At 49.2% G+C, this 17830-nt stretch overlaps 1 protein-coding gene across 2 annotated transcripts in view; it reads right to left on the minus strand.

Annotated features, from left to right (window-relative positions):
* The window catches only part of CLHC1 (clathrin heavy chain linker domain containing 1), a 522096-nt gene that overhangs the window by 74512 nt on the left and 429754 nt on the right, over window positions 1-17830 (minus strand). For both annotated transcript variants that reach the window (XM_078649489.1, XM_078649488.1), the window contains one exon: window positions 4075-4249. In XM_078649489.1, coding sequence (XP_078505615.1) covers window positions 4075-4249 — 175 coding nt within the window. The remainder of the gene's footprint in view (window positions 1-4074; window positions 4250-17830) is intronic.

Consider the following 17830-nt stretch of genomic DNA (forward strand, 5'->3'; position numbering starts at 1 on the left):
ACCAGGTGTCTCCAGGCCGCCTCGCCCAGTGCACACACTCCAGGAAGCAGCAGGGCGTTCCCCTGCCCCTCTCCGTACCTCCAAAGCGGTCCGCCGTTAAGGCCGGTGCGGGTGTCAGAACCCGTCTCGCAGGCCCTCACCGCCGCTCCCCTTGTGGCTGTGGGTAGGCCGATCTGCCCTTCCCCCCACGCAGCTTCTCAGTGGCGTCTCGCGGCAGCGTCTCAGGGCGCACCTCGTTGACCGCCGGGCGCCTACAATCACCTCCGGGGACGTCAGGGATCAGACCATGGAGTGTCCCCTCATTAGGGAAGGATCGCCTGTGTCACCGGGGCTTCGGGACCCCCGACTCTTCTGGGTCTCCGGCTGCCTCCGATACAGTCAGAGCGGAGCGGGCGCCATCTTGGTCTACGCCGCTCGGCCCTCTCGCTCCGTCACACCACCGTCCCAGAAGCCGCCGCAGTCCCGCATCCAGGCCAGAGAGGCTCTCAGGGCACCGGGGATTCCTGTGCGGGGTTGGGGCTCCCAAGAGGCCCTCGGTATCAGGATTAATGGAGACTCGACCGCGGAGCCGAGCTTCTAGGCGACCTCCGCCATCGGCGCTCAAGCCACGCCCGGCAAATGCCCTCATTGATGGAAAGTGAGTATAAACTATGTGATTCTACATGAGCCGACCAGACCCATATATGCTACCTTACCCCCAGCAAAAAAAAGAGAGAAAAAAAAAGGGGGGGCAAATCATTAAGAGCATAGATAAAGTGTATAATCCTTATCCAATCTCTGCTACATTGTATCTAAGAATTGCTGTGCTTTGAGCTCAGATACAAAAAAAATAGTTTTCCCCTTATGCACAACCTTGAGTTTTGCAGGGTTTAGTAGAAAGACTTGCCCCCCCCCCCTTAGACAGAATTGGTGCCATTAGCTGTTTAAGCCTCCAGGGTTGCTGCACTGTTACCGGGCAAAAATCAGGTCGTACAAAGAACTCATGTCCCAAGCCCTTTCTAGTCTTTAAAGGTCTGGCCAAGTCATACAAAATCTCACGAAGTAAGTAGTTCTGTAAGCATATAAGGATAGCTCTTGGATTCTTGTTTCCCCCCCTGATCACGTTTTTGGTTAAAGGGAAAGCGATGAGCTCTTATAATTTCTTTATCCCAGTCCCAGCCTTTGAGATCTGGAAAAGCATCCGAGAACATCTCCACAACACAGCGACGGATATCTCTTCCCTCTGATTGTTCAGCTATCCCCAATATGCGTAAGTTATTACGCCGTGCGCGGTTCTCCAGGTCGGTCAGCTTCCAATCAATGTCTTGTCTAGTATTCTCCAAGTTCTTAATTGACGTTTTTTGTGTAGAAAGTTCATCTTCCACAGCTGAAATCCGAACTTCGGTCTCCTGTACTCTCAGATTGGTTTCATTACTGAATTTAGCTAGGCGACGAACAACATTCTGCAATTTACGAACAGCTCCTTGGGTACGGAGCCCCTCTGCCTTGGTCTCCTCTCTATGAGCCATGATTAATCTATACATGGAGGTCTGCAACTTATAGATAGATTTTAATGTAATCTCCTCATCTCTCTCCAATAGTTCTGGGAATTCAGCCTGGGTTTCTGATGCCGCTCCAGCCCCTTCCCACTGCGGTTGGTCTATTACACCTGAGTTTTCGCCTGTGAGGGAATTTTGTACCTCTACAACTCTGCGAACTGTGTTAGGAGCTCCTTCGTTCATCAGGAAGTCGGAGCCAAGAAATTCTTCCTCGGAAGTTTGATTACAATCATCAGCCCAGTCTTTTACAAGCAGATGACCTTCGTTAAACAACTCCTCATCGAGCTCCCCATCAGAAGTTACCGACACATCGGACATGGAGTAAAATTGTCCCCCCGATTCGATGGATTCTGCATCATTTAAAGGATGATCATTGACCCGTGACGAGACCCTGACCTCCTCCACAGCTTGACAGAGCTCGACTAGGCCATCATCGCTGCCTTTTTCGAGGGAAGGAGACCCTCCAACTCCGTCTCCAGCTGTGGACGAAATCGGATTTGAGGGGGTCTGAACTTAAAGAATTGTGCCATGGTTCTTAGGAATAGCACCAAGCAGGTCAGTGACAGGTCCTTGCGCGCTACCTTGGATGTTACCTCCAGGCGTCTGAATGCTGCTCTTGGATAAAGCAGCTATGTTCTTCTTCCTAAATAAATCAGGTATTACTGGCTCCTTAATGACCCCGTTCTGCTGACGGGCTCGGGTCTCAGAGATATCTCTGCTAAGCGAATTAGACTCTATCGTTGACACTGTTGCAGTATTTTCCGCAGCACTGGACGTCATGTTAGCGGCATTGGCTGAATTAATAACAGCTTTTTTTGTCCCTCTGCCTTTAGGCGCCATAATTGTCACTTAGATAATGAACAGATGGCAGGGCTAAATAAGTTAATAGCTGGCAAGCAAATGGCTATATCAAGTATCCTTATACTGATACCAGCAGCCAAAGTGTATTAGTTGTTGTAAATTGCTATTTCGCTAAGCTTTGGGGCTTTGAGGCTTTGAGGCTTTAAAGGTTTAAAGTTTTCTTGCTGCTTGCTTACTGCTTAGAATGCTGTATAAATATAAAGCAGTATATAGCAGTATATGACAGTATATGGCAGTATATAGCAGCAACGAGTAACAGTCAGGCAAGGAAATGAGCAGTAGCAGCAAATTACTTAAGGCTTATTGCAAACTACTTACTGCCACTAAAGATGTCCTGAACGGGTAATGCGGAGAATAAAGGCAATCCTGCTCGAGTAGCGAAACCGCCTGGGTATTTATAACAATGTATCCCGGCGTCTCCGTCTTGCACTTCATGCAGCTGCTACAACTTCTGCCGGCGAAAGGACTCTCCGCACCCCCGAAACAGCCAAGCTCCAGCAGTCCAGCGTCCTCAGCGTCTTTCAGCCCTCACACGCCTCCGTTTCCCCCCGTCTTCCGCCTCCCCCTCTGCCCCGGAGTAAGACTCTCCGCGGCTTTCACTCACGCCACTATGGCCTGGAATTCTCTACGCTCCTGAAGCTTTCGCCGTTTCCCCGCCTTTCACCAGCTCTCCGCAGCTCCAGATACCATTCAGCTGACCGCAATGAGCACGCCGTCCAAAGCACCATACAGAGCACACGGGACCAGGCAATCCTGGACAAGTGCTGCAGAAGTGAGACAGCAGAAGAACGAGGGGGCTCCAAGAGGGTTCCGCTCAGAGGGGGCTCAAAGGGAGCTTAGATAAAACAGCAGCATCAAACAGCGAGCCGGTCGGACCTCGGGTAGGACGCCACACAGTTCCTCACTCGGCTGCAGTAGCGGCCGCCATCTTGCTTCACCCGCTCTTACAAATTCAATAAAAATTAATTCTGGAAATCCAACAAAATACCATAAAAAAATATAAAACGACTAAAAGCATATTTAAAAACTATGGAAAACGTGGTGAAGGATCAATTACCTGGTCACGGGCAATCTCCTGTTAGCTTATAATATTATCCTTACAAGTTAATTAGCTGAACTAAAAATAAAAACACATTACTTTAATCTACCATATTGAAGCCAAACATCCTAATGACCCTACAGATGCATTTTTGCATGCGTCAGCTGCGTTATTTTGCAGAAAAAATAGGGAGGGGGTCACACTCTCCTGCCTTAGCTGCTTCTAGTTTACAGCATTCTTAACAACCCCCATTAAATGTCAGCACCAAAGTCCCAATGCAGAGAAAGATGCAAAGTGCAAGTGCTGTCACTGTCAGTAGAGGACAATTCGAACACAAATTTGAGTTGAGAAGTTTTTTTTTAAACTGCATCCTTTAAGCTAGTAATAAATAATATGCTAGTACAATTCTGTTACAAACTGCTACTCAAAGGAGAGGATTAGTCAGTGTTGATTTTCCACATTAAAGCCAGGATTATAAACAAATGAGTTCTATTATTTAAATGCTATGCAAACTCACTCGATGTAAGACCAGTGGAAACAGTAGCACATGGTAATATGCACATAGGGGTGTACCTACAACAGCTACTAAATTATTGTGCAGATGCTTGGGTGAACAGACTTTAAACGGGTTCCTACCTTTGCTGTGTGATCCAATGTATGACAAGGTCGAGTCGTTTTTGCATCAAAGCACATTTTATTCCTTCAAGTGTCAAAGTAGCAGAAATAGGGCTTTTGGAAGAAGAACTTGTATTTATGAGAGCCTCAAAAAACAGCATCAACGGTGAAACTTTCCCTTCAACAGCAGGAACAGCTGAGAATAAATTGAAAACACTGTAGTTAGAATGCTTGCTAGCATACAGAGAATGTATTATTATGCAGTTCTGGCAATGCTGAGAATGGGGAAGCGTTCTATAACAGAGCATGGAATAGTACTGTGTAAATACTGTATTCAACTTGTTTTATTTAATAATGACCAATCACTTTTTTCCATTACTGACTTTTGTATTAGTACCTTCAAGACAGCTGAGCGAATACCTCACTGCTGGAATAAACGTGTCCTTGTCTATGGCAGTGTGTGGAAGAATTGCCTGGATTGTAACATATCACCTACAGCAGGTGCTCTGCCAAGTGCACCCCCCTCATCCTCTTGACATGAGAGGTTCTAAAGCTCAAGGTGGGCCACACTCATCTAACACAAATCTATTACCATGGTGAAGGATCCTTACCCTTCCTATTTCTTACAACTTCTGAGTAAGGTCGCCCACGCCTTGCTGAGACAACAACCTTGAGTGAGTAGGGCAACTCCTGTCAGCCATCCACTTTTCCACCAAGTCAAACTGTCAAAATCAAGTCGAGGATAGTCAGAGTGGGGAGTGAGTCTACCATAGAAGGCATGCCTAAATACATTCTCAATCCTCAGTTTGCCTTAGGACAAGAAGGTCTGACAAGCGCTAGATGAGGTCTAGTGTACCAATTATGGCACAGAGACAGCACAGTGTCACAACTGTAGTCAGTCTGTTCCAGCTAGGGGGTAGTGGCCCCATCAAGCTGATCAACCCTAGGATGAATGGAACCTGAACTAGATCTAGGACTTGCAGGGAGTTTCTAACACCAGTCATGACGGAAATAGCAGATGTGGTCTGAGAAAAGCTCAGAGCCTGAGAAGCTAGGAAGTAGTTATCAAGAAGATATGTAAGCTGTATGAAAACTGCACCACTTCCTGATTACCAACGCGTTTCGTTCTGTGAACAGAACTTCTTCAGGGCATTCTTAAAATCCGCGATACCGTGGTTCCATGGGCGGGAATCGGAATGATGAGAAAACAAGTCGGGCGCACTGACCCCTTTGCAAGGTACGGTGTGTGCTGTTTCCAATGCACACACTCATTGGAGTAATCAGAGTGACTATCATATCACGACATCACACCCGTTTCTCGAATTGGTCTCTGCGTGAATACGAAAGGTTCGTCACGTAACGTCTCATTTAGAAGCGATGTTGAGGTATACAGATGAGATATATGAGAATAATCTCTAAAGAATAATTCAAAGTGAGAGACTACTACCTAACGCATAAATTACCTAATAGTATTGCGGAATTTAAGAATGCCCTGAAGAAGTTCTGTTTGCAGAACGAAACGCGTTGGCTGTGGCTCTTTTAAGAAAAAATCAATAAATCAGGAACCTTATATTTTTCAAAACGGACTGGATAAAAAATGATTTGATTGTATACAATTGGGAAGTGGTGCAGCTTTGATACAGCTTGATTGACCCTGCGCGAAAGGGTTGTGCCTTTGGACAGAGGGCACTGTTGAAGTTTGCACACAGAATTGCTTTGGATCTCACAAAATATTGGTATACTTTCTGAAGTTGATGCCTACCTCAGCCGAGTTGGTCCACTGTCCAGTTTAGGTGTTTATAATTATCTAGAAGAGTTAAAACTGTTCTCTTTCCTTTGTGACAGAAAGTCAAGTCTTCTTCTCAGTTCAGTGCACACAAGGTCGAAATTATGTCTAGAATGATTCAAGGTGCTAAGAGGGATCCTGTTCCCACTCTTGCCACCTCGGGTGTGGCCTCCATACTTCTGACACTTCAATACTTCTGAGGCAGGTTCCTTCTACCCAACCTCAATCCGATTTTGCCATCAAGCACTAGCATTCTGCAGAGAGGTTACCATCGCCATGACAAGGTTTCAGCTTCATCCTCTTCAGCACTGGGGGTCAAAAGATACCTTCAAAGTGAGAAAATAGTCATTTGTGCATCAGATATCAGCACAAAGTCGCTTAGCATTAAAGGAAAGAATCTTAGGGGCACATGCATCAGGCCCACTTTTTGCGTTTCCCAAATAGCAAATTTTACCGATTCGCTATCTGGGAAGCGCAAAATGCTATGCCTGTAGGAATCGCAAAAAAAAGATTCCCTAACATTACCTAATATCGTTTGGAAATTGCGAATCGCTATTAGGTAATGTGACTCCATTCATTCCAATGGGTCTCCAGGCCCACAGGAATGAATGGTATTGCATTCGCTAATTGCGATTACAAAATTGGTAATCGCAAAGAGCGAACACAAATCCAAGGGTGCCCGGGGGTTTAAGGTCTCCCTGAAGCACCCCACAAAAAAGGTAAATGTGCACATGTAAGGGCATGTGTGGGCTACATGGCACTTTGAAAAATGCATTTTTGTGCATTTTTCAAAGCATGCACATATTAACATCAACTTGAAGTTGATGGTAATTAGCGTTTCCTAAATGCACAGTTCACATTTAGGAAAGGCTACATGCATCCGCATTAGGGAATCGCAAATTGCCTCTTACATACAGGGAGGAATCCCGTCAAAGGAAGACAGGAGCCAATGGGAAGACGGGGAGGTGGGGCCAGTGGCGTATGAAGGGATTACGGAAGAGCAGCAGTTTTGTCTTGGACCGGAGGAGCGAAGAAAACAGCATGGAAGTGAGGAGGAGAGCAACGCGAAGAAGGAGTACGTATCGGATGGTGGACATCTCAGAGAAGGAGCAGGAAGGAGGAGCGGAGACCTGGTCAGAAGAGTGGTGGACACCCCTGGAGGACACCTACGAGCTGCTGCAACTCAGGAGAGTTGCGGCTGTCGCGCTATGTGATACAGGAGGGGGGAGGGAGTAAAGGGTGGGTAGTGGGGAGTACACCGCATTACACAGCACTGTACATGTTGTTGCACATGTGCACGTTATCCCCATTGACTGTACCACCATCGACACACTAGTCTGTTTTCCCTGAGCACCTTTATAACCCTCTTTGTTCCCTCACACCCTTTTCAACTTCCGATAAACCGAAAGCCTCCTGACATAAGGGTGCTTATGCATCGGTGTTTCCTTTATTTTTTCCCTGCGGCTGTCGCGATTCTACCCTTTCCGTTGTAACCTCATGAACGTCCAGCCAAAGCAGGCCAGTCTTGTGTTCAGTAGGACAGGTGTACTTTGTTAACACAGTGAAGGGTTCTCATCCAGTAGGTTAGCAATAACAGAGGAACTTACCCCCTTTTTCTCTCCTTTTCGTTTTTGAACCTACTGGGGTGCCCAGCCACATCAAAGACCATAAAACAACCTGGAAGAAGACTACGACTAACCTAGGAGAGAGACAGAACCTTCTGCACCGCTCTTTTGCTATCTTTAATAAACCCAATCACAATTGATCCCTGAATTCGGCCTCCTCGTTTTTCCTTTCGCCCATCCCTCTCACAGTGGGCAAGATGACAGATTGTCCCACATGAATGCTATTACCACTTTTGAGAGGAAAGAAGAGCTAGTGCGTGGCACCAGCTTGTAAGGGAAGATCGTCAAGAAATCAGGCTTGGACGATAAAGCCTGCATCTCACTCACCCTCCTGGCAGATGTATATGCCACTAAAAAGACTGTATTAATAGTAAACAGCCGGGGGGAATAATTATGCGGGGGCTCAAAAGGAGCGCAAATCAGGAAGGTGAGAACCAAATTAAGATCCCACCGAGGCATAATGAAAGGGGAAGGTGGGAACATCTGCACAAGACCTTTCAGGAATCTATGTACAATGGGTCACTTAAATAAAGAGGGTTTGTCTGGCAGTCTCAGGAAAGCAGAAAAAGTAGAAAGATACCCTTTCAGGGTGCCCAGTGCAGAGCCCTGCTGGGCAAAGGTCAAAATAAATAGCAAAACATCAGAAAGGGAAGCAGAAAGAGGGTCAGTAGACCTTTTTGTACAGTATATTACAATTTTCTTCCATTTTGGTGGAGTGACGACTGGCTGCCAGAATGACATTACAAACTTCGGGAGGAAAGTCAAAAGCTATCAACTGCCGCCGCTCAATCTCTATGCAAAAAGACGAATAGTTGACAGCTTCGGGTGGAGGAACCTTCCCTGTTGCTGTGACAGAAGATCCTCCTGAAGGGGCAGCCTGTTCGGAGGATCAATGCTCATTTGTAGAAGCTCAGGATACCAGACTCTCCATGTCCAGTCCGGAGCCACAAGGATGACTTGGGCCCAGTTGTTCCTGATCCTCTTGAGAACTCTGGGCAGGAGTGGTATGGGTGGAAAGGCGTACAGGAGGCCTGAGCACCACTCGAGACAAAAGGTGTTTTTGAGCTAGAGCCACTTTCCAACCTCCAGCGTGCAAAACTGCTGACATTGCGCGATCTCAGCAGAGGCAAACAGATCTAACCAAGGCTCTCCCCACTGCTGAAAGAGACCTTGTGTCACCTCCAGATGGAGATGCCACTTGTGATCCGCTAGGCATCAACGGTTGGGTTTGTACGCCCTGCCTGAGCATTTGGTACGAACCAATGCCCTCGATCCCACACAAAACGGATTCCGTGCTGGGCACAGTACGGAAACCGCGTTACTTGTGATGGTGGAACATCTCCGGGCAAGGTTGGATGCTGGTCAAACGGCGGCGCTTATCTTGTTAGACCTTAGCGCCGCCTTTGACACGGTGGACCACAGCATCCTCCTGCACCGGCTCGAGGAGACTGGTATTGGTGGTCAGGTGCTGCAATGGTTCCGCTCCTTTTTAGACGACCGCTCCTTCTGTGTTGCCATCCCTCCCTTCAAGTCCAACTACCAACCGCTGGCCATGGGGGTTCCGCAAGGGTCCTCGCTGAGTCCCACGTTGTTCAATCTCTACGTGAGACCGCTGGCTGATGTCGCTAGGCAGTGGGGCCTAACCTTGGTCTCATATGCCGACGACACACAGCTGGCGGTTACTCTCAGCGGGGACGTGGAAACTGCGGCCCCCAGGTTTCAGTCTGGACTGAAGGCGGTGGCTAGTTGGCTGACAGGCAACTGCCTTCAGCTTAATGCCACAAAGACGGAGGTGATGGTCGTCGGTAAGGGAGTGGAGCTGTGGGGCGACCAATGGTGGCCTTCAGAGCTGGGACCCACTCCGATTCCGGTGTCGGAGGTGAAAAATCTCGGGGTATGGTTGGATGCCGGCCTCTCTTTTGTAGGGCACACACAAAAGACTGCGGCCTGTTGTTTTGGACTTCTAAGAGGCTTGAGACCAGTACTCAAGTTCTTTGATGCCCCAACCAGGCAACTGGTGATCCAGGCTACTGTCATCTCTCGCCTGGATTATGCCAGTTCTCTCCTGGCTGGGGCTAACCAGGCCGAACTAACCCGTTTGCAACGGGTTCAGAATGCCGCGGCGAGAGCGATTGTTGGCCTGCCCAGATTCAGTTCTGTGGCAGGTGTCCTTCGCTCTTTACATTGGCTTCCGGTTAGGAAGCGCATTCTTTTTAAGATCTTATGTCTTGCTTTTAAGATTCTGAGAGGTATCGGCCCGGAAATTCTGTCGAGCTGCCTTTCCTTTTATGTCCCCACCCGCAGTCTCCGTTCCCAGGGTCTGGCTCTTGCAGTGGTCCCCAGATTTAGGCTCAGTCGTATGGGAGGCCGTTCATTTAGGGTCATGGCTGCATCAGCATGGAACTCCCTCCCCGTTGAAATCCGTCTGATGGAGGACCTTTTGACCTTCCGGAGGGCGATAAAAACTTTCCTGTTTTAGCTGTTCTGATTTTATTTTTTGTTGTGTTATGTTCTGCCTTGTCTTTGCGCCGGGACGCTCCTTGGCTGGAGTATCTGTGCGCATAATAAATCACCCTAACATAACATAACATAACATAACATTCAAGGAACCTGCCAGGAATGTGCCCTGCTGTTCCAGTCATGTGCAGAGATCAGGGCCTCTTGACAAAGTTTACACGACCCCTCTCCGCCTTGTTTGTTGCAGTACCACATGGCCATGGTGTTGTTGTGAACACTTGAACTAGCCTTCCCTTAATGGATGTTAGAAAGGCTTTCAATGCCAGTCAGATCGCTCGGAGCTCCAGCATGTTAATGTGGAGTCCAGATTCTGCCGGAGACTAGAGTTCTCTGATCTCCACCTCTTCCAGATGGCCTCCCCATTCTAGGAGTGACGCATAGGTCACTACTGTAAGATCTGGTTGGCAAGGGAGAGGTGTCTGCTTCTGACCCGCTTGCGGCTTCGTTAGCCACCACTGCAGGTATTGTGCAGTTCCGTTCGAGATCTGGATTATGTCGAAGAAATTCCCCTGATGCTACTTCAATTGGAACTTCAGGTACCACTGCAGAGCCCGAATATGCCATCTGGTCTGAATTACTAGCAGGATGCAGGAGGCCATGAGGCCCAACAGTCACAGAGTCATTCTCACTGAAATCCAGGATAGAGGCTGAAACATCGGTATCATGGCTTGAATATCCTGGACTCATTGCTCGAGAGGATAGACCTGAAACTGCCCTGTGTCCAGAACGGCTCAGATGTAAGAGGGCATCTGAGAGGGAGTCAGGTGTGGCTTTGGCATGTTGATAGTGAACCCTAATGAATGCAGGAGGTTCGCCATAGTCTGCAGGTGGGAGACAACAGCTTGGGGTGAGCCTGCCTTCAGCAGCCAGTCGTCAAGATAAGGGAAGACTGGTACCCCTGATCTGTGCAGATGAGCTGCAACCATCACCATCACCTTGATGAACACCCGAGGGGTGCTTTGAGGCCAAAGGGGAACATGGTGAACAAAAAGTGCTTGTGGCCTACCGTAAACCGCAGGTAGCACAGATGGGTGGGCAGAAGGACGATGTGAAAATAGGCATCTGGCAAGTCCAACGCTACCCTCCAGTCTCCTGGGTCAAGGGCAGAGAAGACCTGAGCTAATGTGAGCATCTTGAATTTCTCCTTTTTGAGGAAGTAGTTGAGGGCTCGTAGGTCTAGGATAGGACGAAAGCCTGTGTCCTTTTTCACGACCAGAAAGTAGCAGGAATAGCAACCACAGCCTACTTCTGAACTCTCTCTATGGCTATCTTGACCAACAGATCCATGACTTCCTCCTGCAGCAAAAAAAAATCCTCTGTCAGCCGATCGTAGGATGGAGGCATGGTATCGAAGGGGAGCGAGTAGCCCCTACGGGTGATCTTGAGGACTCATCTGTCTGATGCAGTGTTTTGCCAGGTGAAGGTGATGGCTGATCCTGGCACCAACTGGACACCCATGTTCTTGAAGTGCGAGACTAGAAGGGCTTGAATGCTGAAGCTGCCGGGGGTGGGGGTTTGACCGGACCTCTGGCTACCTTACCCACGTGGTCAAAACGAACTGCGCCCTGGTCTACGCAGGGATTGTGGAACTTGTTCAGCTCAGTGGCTGGGATAGGACTGGCACGGTTGAAAGCACCTTCCATAGCCATGAAAGGAGCGAAAGGCAAACTGGGGATGACGGGGGCAGCTAATAGGCCCAAGGACTTGGCTGTAGCCCGCGAATCCTTAAAGCGCTCCAACGCTGAGTCTGTCTTGTCTGAAGAGACAGGTGCCATCAAAGGGCATGCCCATGAGCAAAGCCTTAAATAAACGTCCATTTAAATAACGTAACGCATACTTGAATCTAGTGTGTTTGAGTATTTATCTTGTTTCTGATTTTATATGCCTATTTTTTACCTGTATATTTCATTTTTATGACTAGCTCTTCGTCTTTGGTGTAAATAATATTGATATGTACAACACAAATGACAAAAATCAACATAATTTCCAATAATATATAAAAAAGAAAATGTATCGTTCTTAGGACAATTTCTTTTTTTTTAGGATAATTTGTTTAGAAAATCCAGAGCTTCTTTATGTCAGTGAGTTATATACTCAAGGTCCAAAATAACTCAATATAATCAATATGTGACCCCTTTGACTACACAGGGATGAAGGAACATTCCAGTAATCACTTCTCTACCAGGATCAAACACATTTCTTTTGTTTAGATCCTCATTTAAGTGTTCAGGTATCATAGCATGAGAAAATAGAGTGAAGCCTGGACATCCTCCTGAAATGCCAGATGTTTTCAAGTCAGGCGTGGTGTCTAGCAGTCACCGTAGAAGAAATCGTTCTGCCTAGCGAGTCGGAAATCACTTTGCAAGAGGATGGCCCAGGCCTTCCTCTGGCAGCAATTACACAACCGTTTCCCACAGAGAATGGGAATAATAGCCCAATAAGCATGCAGTGTTCACAGACCGCAAGGCTGGCGGAAGTAAACATTTTCTTGCCCCAACTGCCCAACCTCTTGGATTCCTGTCTGGGGGAGCGGCAGGCGACACCATATGGGAAGTAAAGGCTTAAACTTCGCCAGGGTGGGAGTGGTTAGTGAGGAAGTATGGGACGCCAGGGGCAGGGGGGGTGGCGGATGGCAATTGTCCTGTTCAAAGGACCCCCTGTGCTGGGTTTGGACCAGGTTTCCAGTTGGACATCCATGAGGGCTTCATTAAATGGGAGCACAGGTTCTGAGGAGGAAACTCCCGGCTGTAGCACCAGTCGAGATGTTAGTCTTGACTACCACTGAAGGCAGCTGAAGGTCAAGAACCTCAGTTTCCCTCCACAACACCATTGCATAAGATGCTCCCTCCTCCGTACCCTCGGTAGGGGGGGGGGTAAGCATGCCAGTATCTGAAGACGTATCCAGTCCGCTGGTCTTACCCATTTACTCATACCAGTCCATCTCCTGATTGTAGTGCTGGTATTCTAAAGGGTCTAGTGACCCTTCTCATTCATCTCCCAAGACTCTCTGAATAAGACTCAGGGGATTAATATCCACAATCAGAACTGGGCAATTGTTACCTAGCAACTGCATCCGTAACATATGGAACAAATCCTACATTGATTAATTGGAAAGGCCTTTCGTTTAAGAAACCTGATTGAAGAAAGGGTTTATACCTTCTTCCTTTCTACACTTTAACAAGCACACTTTCTGAGCACCTTCTTAGCCATAAGTCATCCTAAGGTTTTGAATACATTATGGTTAATTAAAGTGTATATATATTGTTGAATTTTCAAACATCTTGTGCAACTAAAATCAACTGAATAACGTATATGTGTATGTACCTCTTTTTTCTCCTGATTAGAGTGGAGTTCATTGCCTAATTCCTTCACATGTTGTATTTCATATATTGTTACAGAGAAAGTGAATACGTCCTTTTCTCTCCATTACAGTTTCAGTTGCTCTCTCTGATTGGACCATTGTTTGTCTGTATTAAATAATACCCAGGTCCTCCGGGTTAAATTTGGGTCAACCAATTGTTTGTAATTGGTATTAAAATCGGGCTGGCACCACCAGTGGGCACAGGCGGTGCCGTGTACATCGGCATCAGGGAAGGGCACAGTGGCACAACCAGTGTGAGTCCGGATCTAAGTCCTGATCCATGGGGGGCGGTAGGGTCTGAAACTGCCGGTGCGGAACACAATGTGCCCCTGTTAGAACTGGCTATTTCTGGTAGGCTAAGGCTGATGCCAAAGCCAGGCAGAAACCACCATTCTAGTCAGGGCAAGGGAGTCACACGCCAAGATAACCCCTGCTCACCCCCTTGGTAGCTTGGCACGAGCAGTAAGGCTAAACTCGGAGGCAATGTGTAAAGCATTTGCGCCAGCGCACAACAGCAACAACATCCTAGGCACACCACAAAAGGAACTCCACACAAGGTTATATAAAAATAACTTCTGTATTGTCAAAACATATCAGATAGAATCACACATGTACATTGTGCCAACTGGCATGGGCAATATTCATAAGGGATTATTTACAAGACAGGGCCACATAGGCCACTGTCATAATCAGCACTTAGTAGAAATCGAAATACTGTCAGAAATTAGAATAAAAGATATAAAATCACTGTAGCACAAATTAACAGTTATAAATGACATCCAGTAACTACTGGGAACAGGTAAGTACCACCTACGCAACCCTAAACACCTTAGGAGAATGTCACGCAGGGGACCAGGACCTCACTAGGACCACCTGTACTAAAAAGAACAACCACCTAAGAATAAAATACACTTAGGGGTATAAGCAAGAACACATTACCCATGATGTATGAAACACATTCAGAGGAGTAGTAAAGGAAAACCACCTAAGTATCACACAGCGTTTAGGGGTCTAGGAAAGAACACATTACCCATGATGTATAAATATACATTCAGAGGAGTAGTAAAGGGAAACACATGATGCATAAAACTACACACTCAGCGGTGTTAAAAACAAAGCACATGATGCAATAAAAAATACATTCAGAGGTACCACAACAATACAATAGCGCAGAAATCACATGATGTCTAAAAACATTCAGAGGTGCAGGAATAACCACACAATTGCGCAAAACCTACATAAGCCACCACCTGTGGCAGTCCCTAGGCCAACTGGCCTTGTTGGGGCTAGGACGCCCTGTGTCTCAATGTCAGGGGCCTAAACGGTGCAGGTGCCCACTACTTGCTGGGCACCTGTGAACATCCCAAGACCTAAACGGTGCAGCTGCCCACTAATTGCTCGGCAGCTGGGGATCATCAAAACTACGCCAGGGCCCTCACTGACCCTTAGGCGCAAACTGCACCCACTGCTGGCAAACTGCGCATAGTCAAACGGTGGAGCCACACAGGCTCTAAACAAATATGCTCCCATAGGCTGGAGCCAAATAGGCTCTGAAAGATCACCATGCCCGTGGAACACTCTGCTCCTAAACTAAGTATGCGCCCAGGGAGCCTCTCGGGGCTCTAGACAACATTGGGGCGTCCCGCTGCCAATCGGGGCCGCCCTGCTCACACCAACTATGCCCCCCTAGATAGAGGGCTGGACACGGGCCCTCGAGAGAGCCTACGGGGCTCTCAAACACATCGCGGGAAGAAGAGAGGAGCGGCCCGCTGCCACGGGGCCGCTCGAACGCTGCCTCGATCAGGCACTGCCATCCGCGGAGCACCCCGCCTACCCCCAGCCCTTCAAACACTCACCGGGCTGGTCGGGGGGGCTCTGCCTCACACGCGGCTTCCTCTGCTCTTGCTGCAGGGCTCCCTCAGCTCACGGGAGCCTGTCGACTGGCCGCCACGCTTCTCCTCTTCTCGCTGGCAGGCGGGCGGGCAGGCAGACCTCTCCAGTCCCCCTCTCTCTCGGCGGTGGCATCTCCGGTCCCCTTCGGCGAGGTCAGCTCACTCTTTCCCCGGCTTCGGGGGCCACACACACGGCTTTGGCGTCGTCCTCGAGGGTCCCGGGTACGGGGACCAATCACTGCGCGACTCGGCAGGCGAGCCCCTGGGATGACGTAGGGCTTCTGTGGGGATCCGCCAACCAGAGCGCGGCACCTCACGAACAGCTTTCAGCCCACAGCCAATCAGATCGCGGGTCTTCCAGACAAGCCTCCCGCAGCCCGCCAATGACAGCGCGGCACCGCGGAAGAACTTCGTACCGCCAGCCAATCCCTGCGCGGCGTTCCTGAGGGGGCTCGTCCTCCTCAACCAATGAGAGGACAGTTTCGGCGATCTTTGTTCTCCGTGGTCCCGGCGAGGCTTCTCAGGCAATTTCAGGCCCCGGGCTGCGGTGGTGATTCTCCGGCGGCATAAACGGGGTAATAAGAGGCCGGGTGGGCACCCGCCAAAGCCCCCCCAGCGCTAGAACACAATAAAGCGCTCCTAAGCGCTATGGCCAAAGATAAAGCGCTCCTAAGCGCTAGGGGGAAATAAAGCGCTCCAAAGCGCTAGCAAACAGGCAGAGCGCTCCCAGGCGCTCAGGGGGAAGCACAGCGCTTCCTGCAGGAAAATGTAGGTTCTCCATGCTGCAAAAAAGGTCCCAGAGATTCCCAGGGGGCAAATCCAAGTCCCCCCCATCAGCCCAGGCATGGCAGAGGGGTCCCCCAGGAGTCCTCCAGGCATCCAGGAAAGTCCATCAGGAGTCCAGGGGCTGGGCAGGGCTCAGGGATTCCCCTGAGCCCAAGCAGCAGCACGCCCCTGGCAGATTCAAGTCCAAAAACAAGAACATTTTGGAAGGGGACACAGCCCCTTCTTATACACAGAAAAGTCTTTGTACAGGCAGTGTGAGAACCAGCTAGAACTGGTTATAGGGAAGTCCTGTCAGTATCAGGGACAGAGGTGACAGTCGTCCAGCGGGGGGGGTGGAGCCAGCATTGTGGCAGGCAGGCACAGTCTCACTCACTATCAGGTGCGATCTCCACCCACTTCCCTGGCAGCAGATGCTGCCTTTCATCCACGGGCTGACTCAGACAACCTCCTGGGGCTCTGCAGCCCCTGTCACCCTCAAACCAGACAGTCAATCCACAAGCAGACCCAGGCACTCTGGGCCAGGCTCACCAGCCAATCACACGCCAGGCACAAATTACACAAATATGCCAACTTCTCAAAGTGGCACTTCTAGACTAGACACAACCATGCCGCATACACCATTACGCAGCATTCAATCTCACGAGTTAGCACATATCAAACTCGACCCTGCACTCCCCACACATCAGGAACTACCATGAGCATACATATTCCCCATTCATTCCTATGGGAGGGCAGGTCACTCACCATACATACACAGAGAGCACACGCACTTTACACTGTACCACAGTGAAAAAGTGCGCAGAGGCCTAAAATCACTACCACCAGGGTCCAGAAACAGGCTAGGAAAAAGCAAAACGTTTCGGGGTGAACCTGCCAAAAGGGCCAGGTCCAACACAACCCCCTTCCAGCCAAAACGCAGGGTAGACCAATCACTCCACTGATGGGCTTCCTTGCTTTGGGCGACAAAACACGGACACGGGCCCGCACGGCAGGGACACCCTCCGGTTTTTCGCCACTCTGAACCCACATAGATTTCGCTCAACAAAAGCTCTCTGGCACAACTAGAACACCCCACTGGTACTCTCTAGTCATCCACAGCCAGGACCAGGCCCTAGGCCATCCAAATATCACAGGTCCTGACCAATCCACAGAGTGGGGGGCAGTAACCCCTGGCACACAATAGCCACTCTCCACTCTCCCTCTCAGGGTAGCTACAACTACCACTGATCCAACAACCTAGGGTCCACACCCTTAGGCTGACCAGAAGTCACGGGCAAGAATGCCCCACCCTACCTCTACTTCTGGGTTTCCGCACCCTCACAGGGAAGCACTCACCAGAACACAACTCTCCTACCAGATCAGGACCTCACTCCATCACTGGTCTGTCACCTGGAAACTATTTCACTTCTGAGGTACAAAGCACACAGCACAGTCCCTCTTCAAGCAGGTGGGGGGACTCAGCACACAGCAAAGCCCCCTTTCCTCTACCTTAGTGGAAACAATAAACTGCAGGTGGGCCCCAGAACACACAGCAAGGGCAGCCCCCTCAGTCTCTTCAGCTGATCTACTTTGGTAGAGATTCCTCTTGACCTGGAAGCTTCCTAATCTCCCAACCTAGGATCTAAACCCTTAGGTTGCACCGGGGTCAGAAGTAAGGACACCGTCCCCCTGCACCCCCTTCCAGAGTTCTGCACCCTCCCACCTTGGAGCGGTACCCCTGGAAGCCAACAACCGGTCAGGACACTGATTACAGATGCCCTTCCCTCCAGGTCAGGCTGAACCTGAACCTGGCCTCCCCCCTCCTCAGGGA

The sequence above is a fragment of the Lissotriton helveticus genome, chromosome 6 (assembly GCF_964261635.1).
Source record: "Lissotriton helveticus chromosome 6, aLisHel1.1, whole genome shotgun sequence".
NCBI lineage: Eukaryota > Metazoa > Chordata > Amphibia > Caudata > Salamandridae > Lissotriton > Lissotriton helveticus.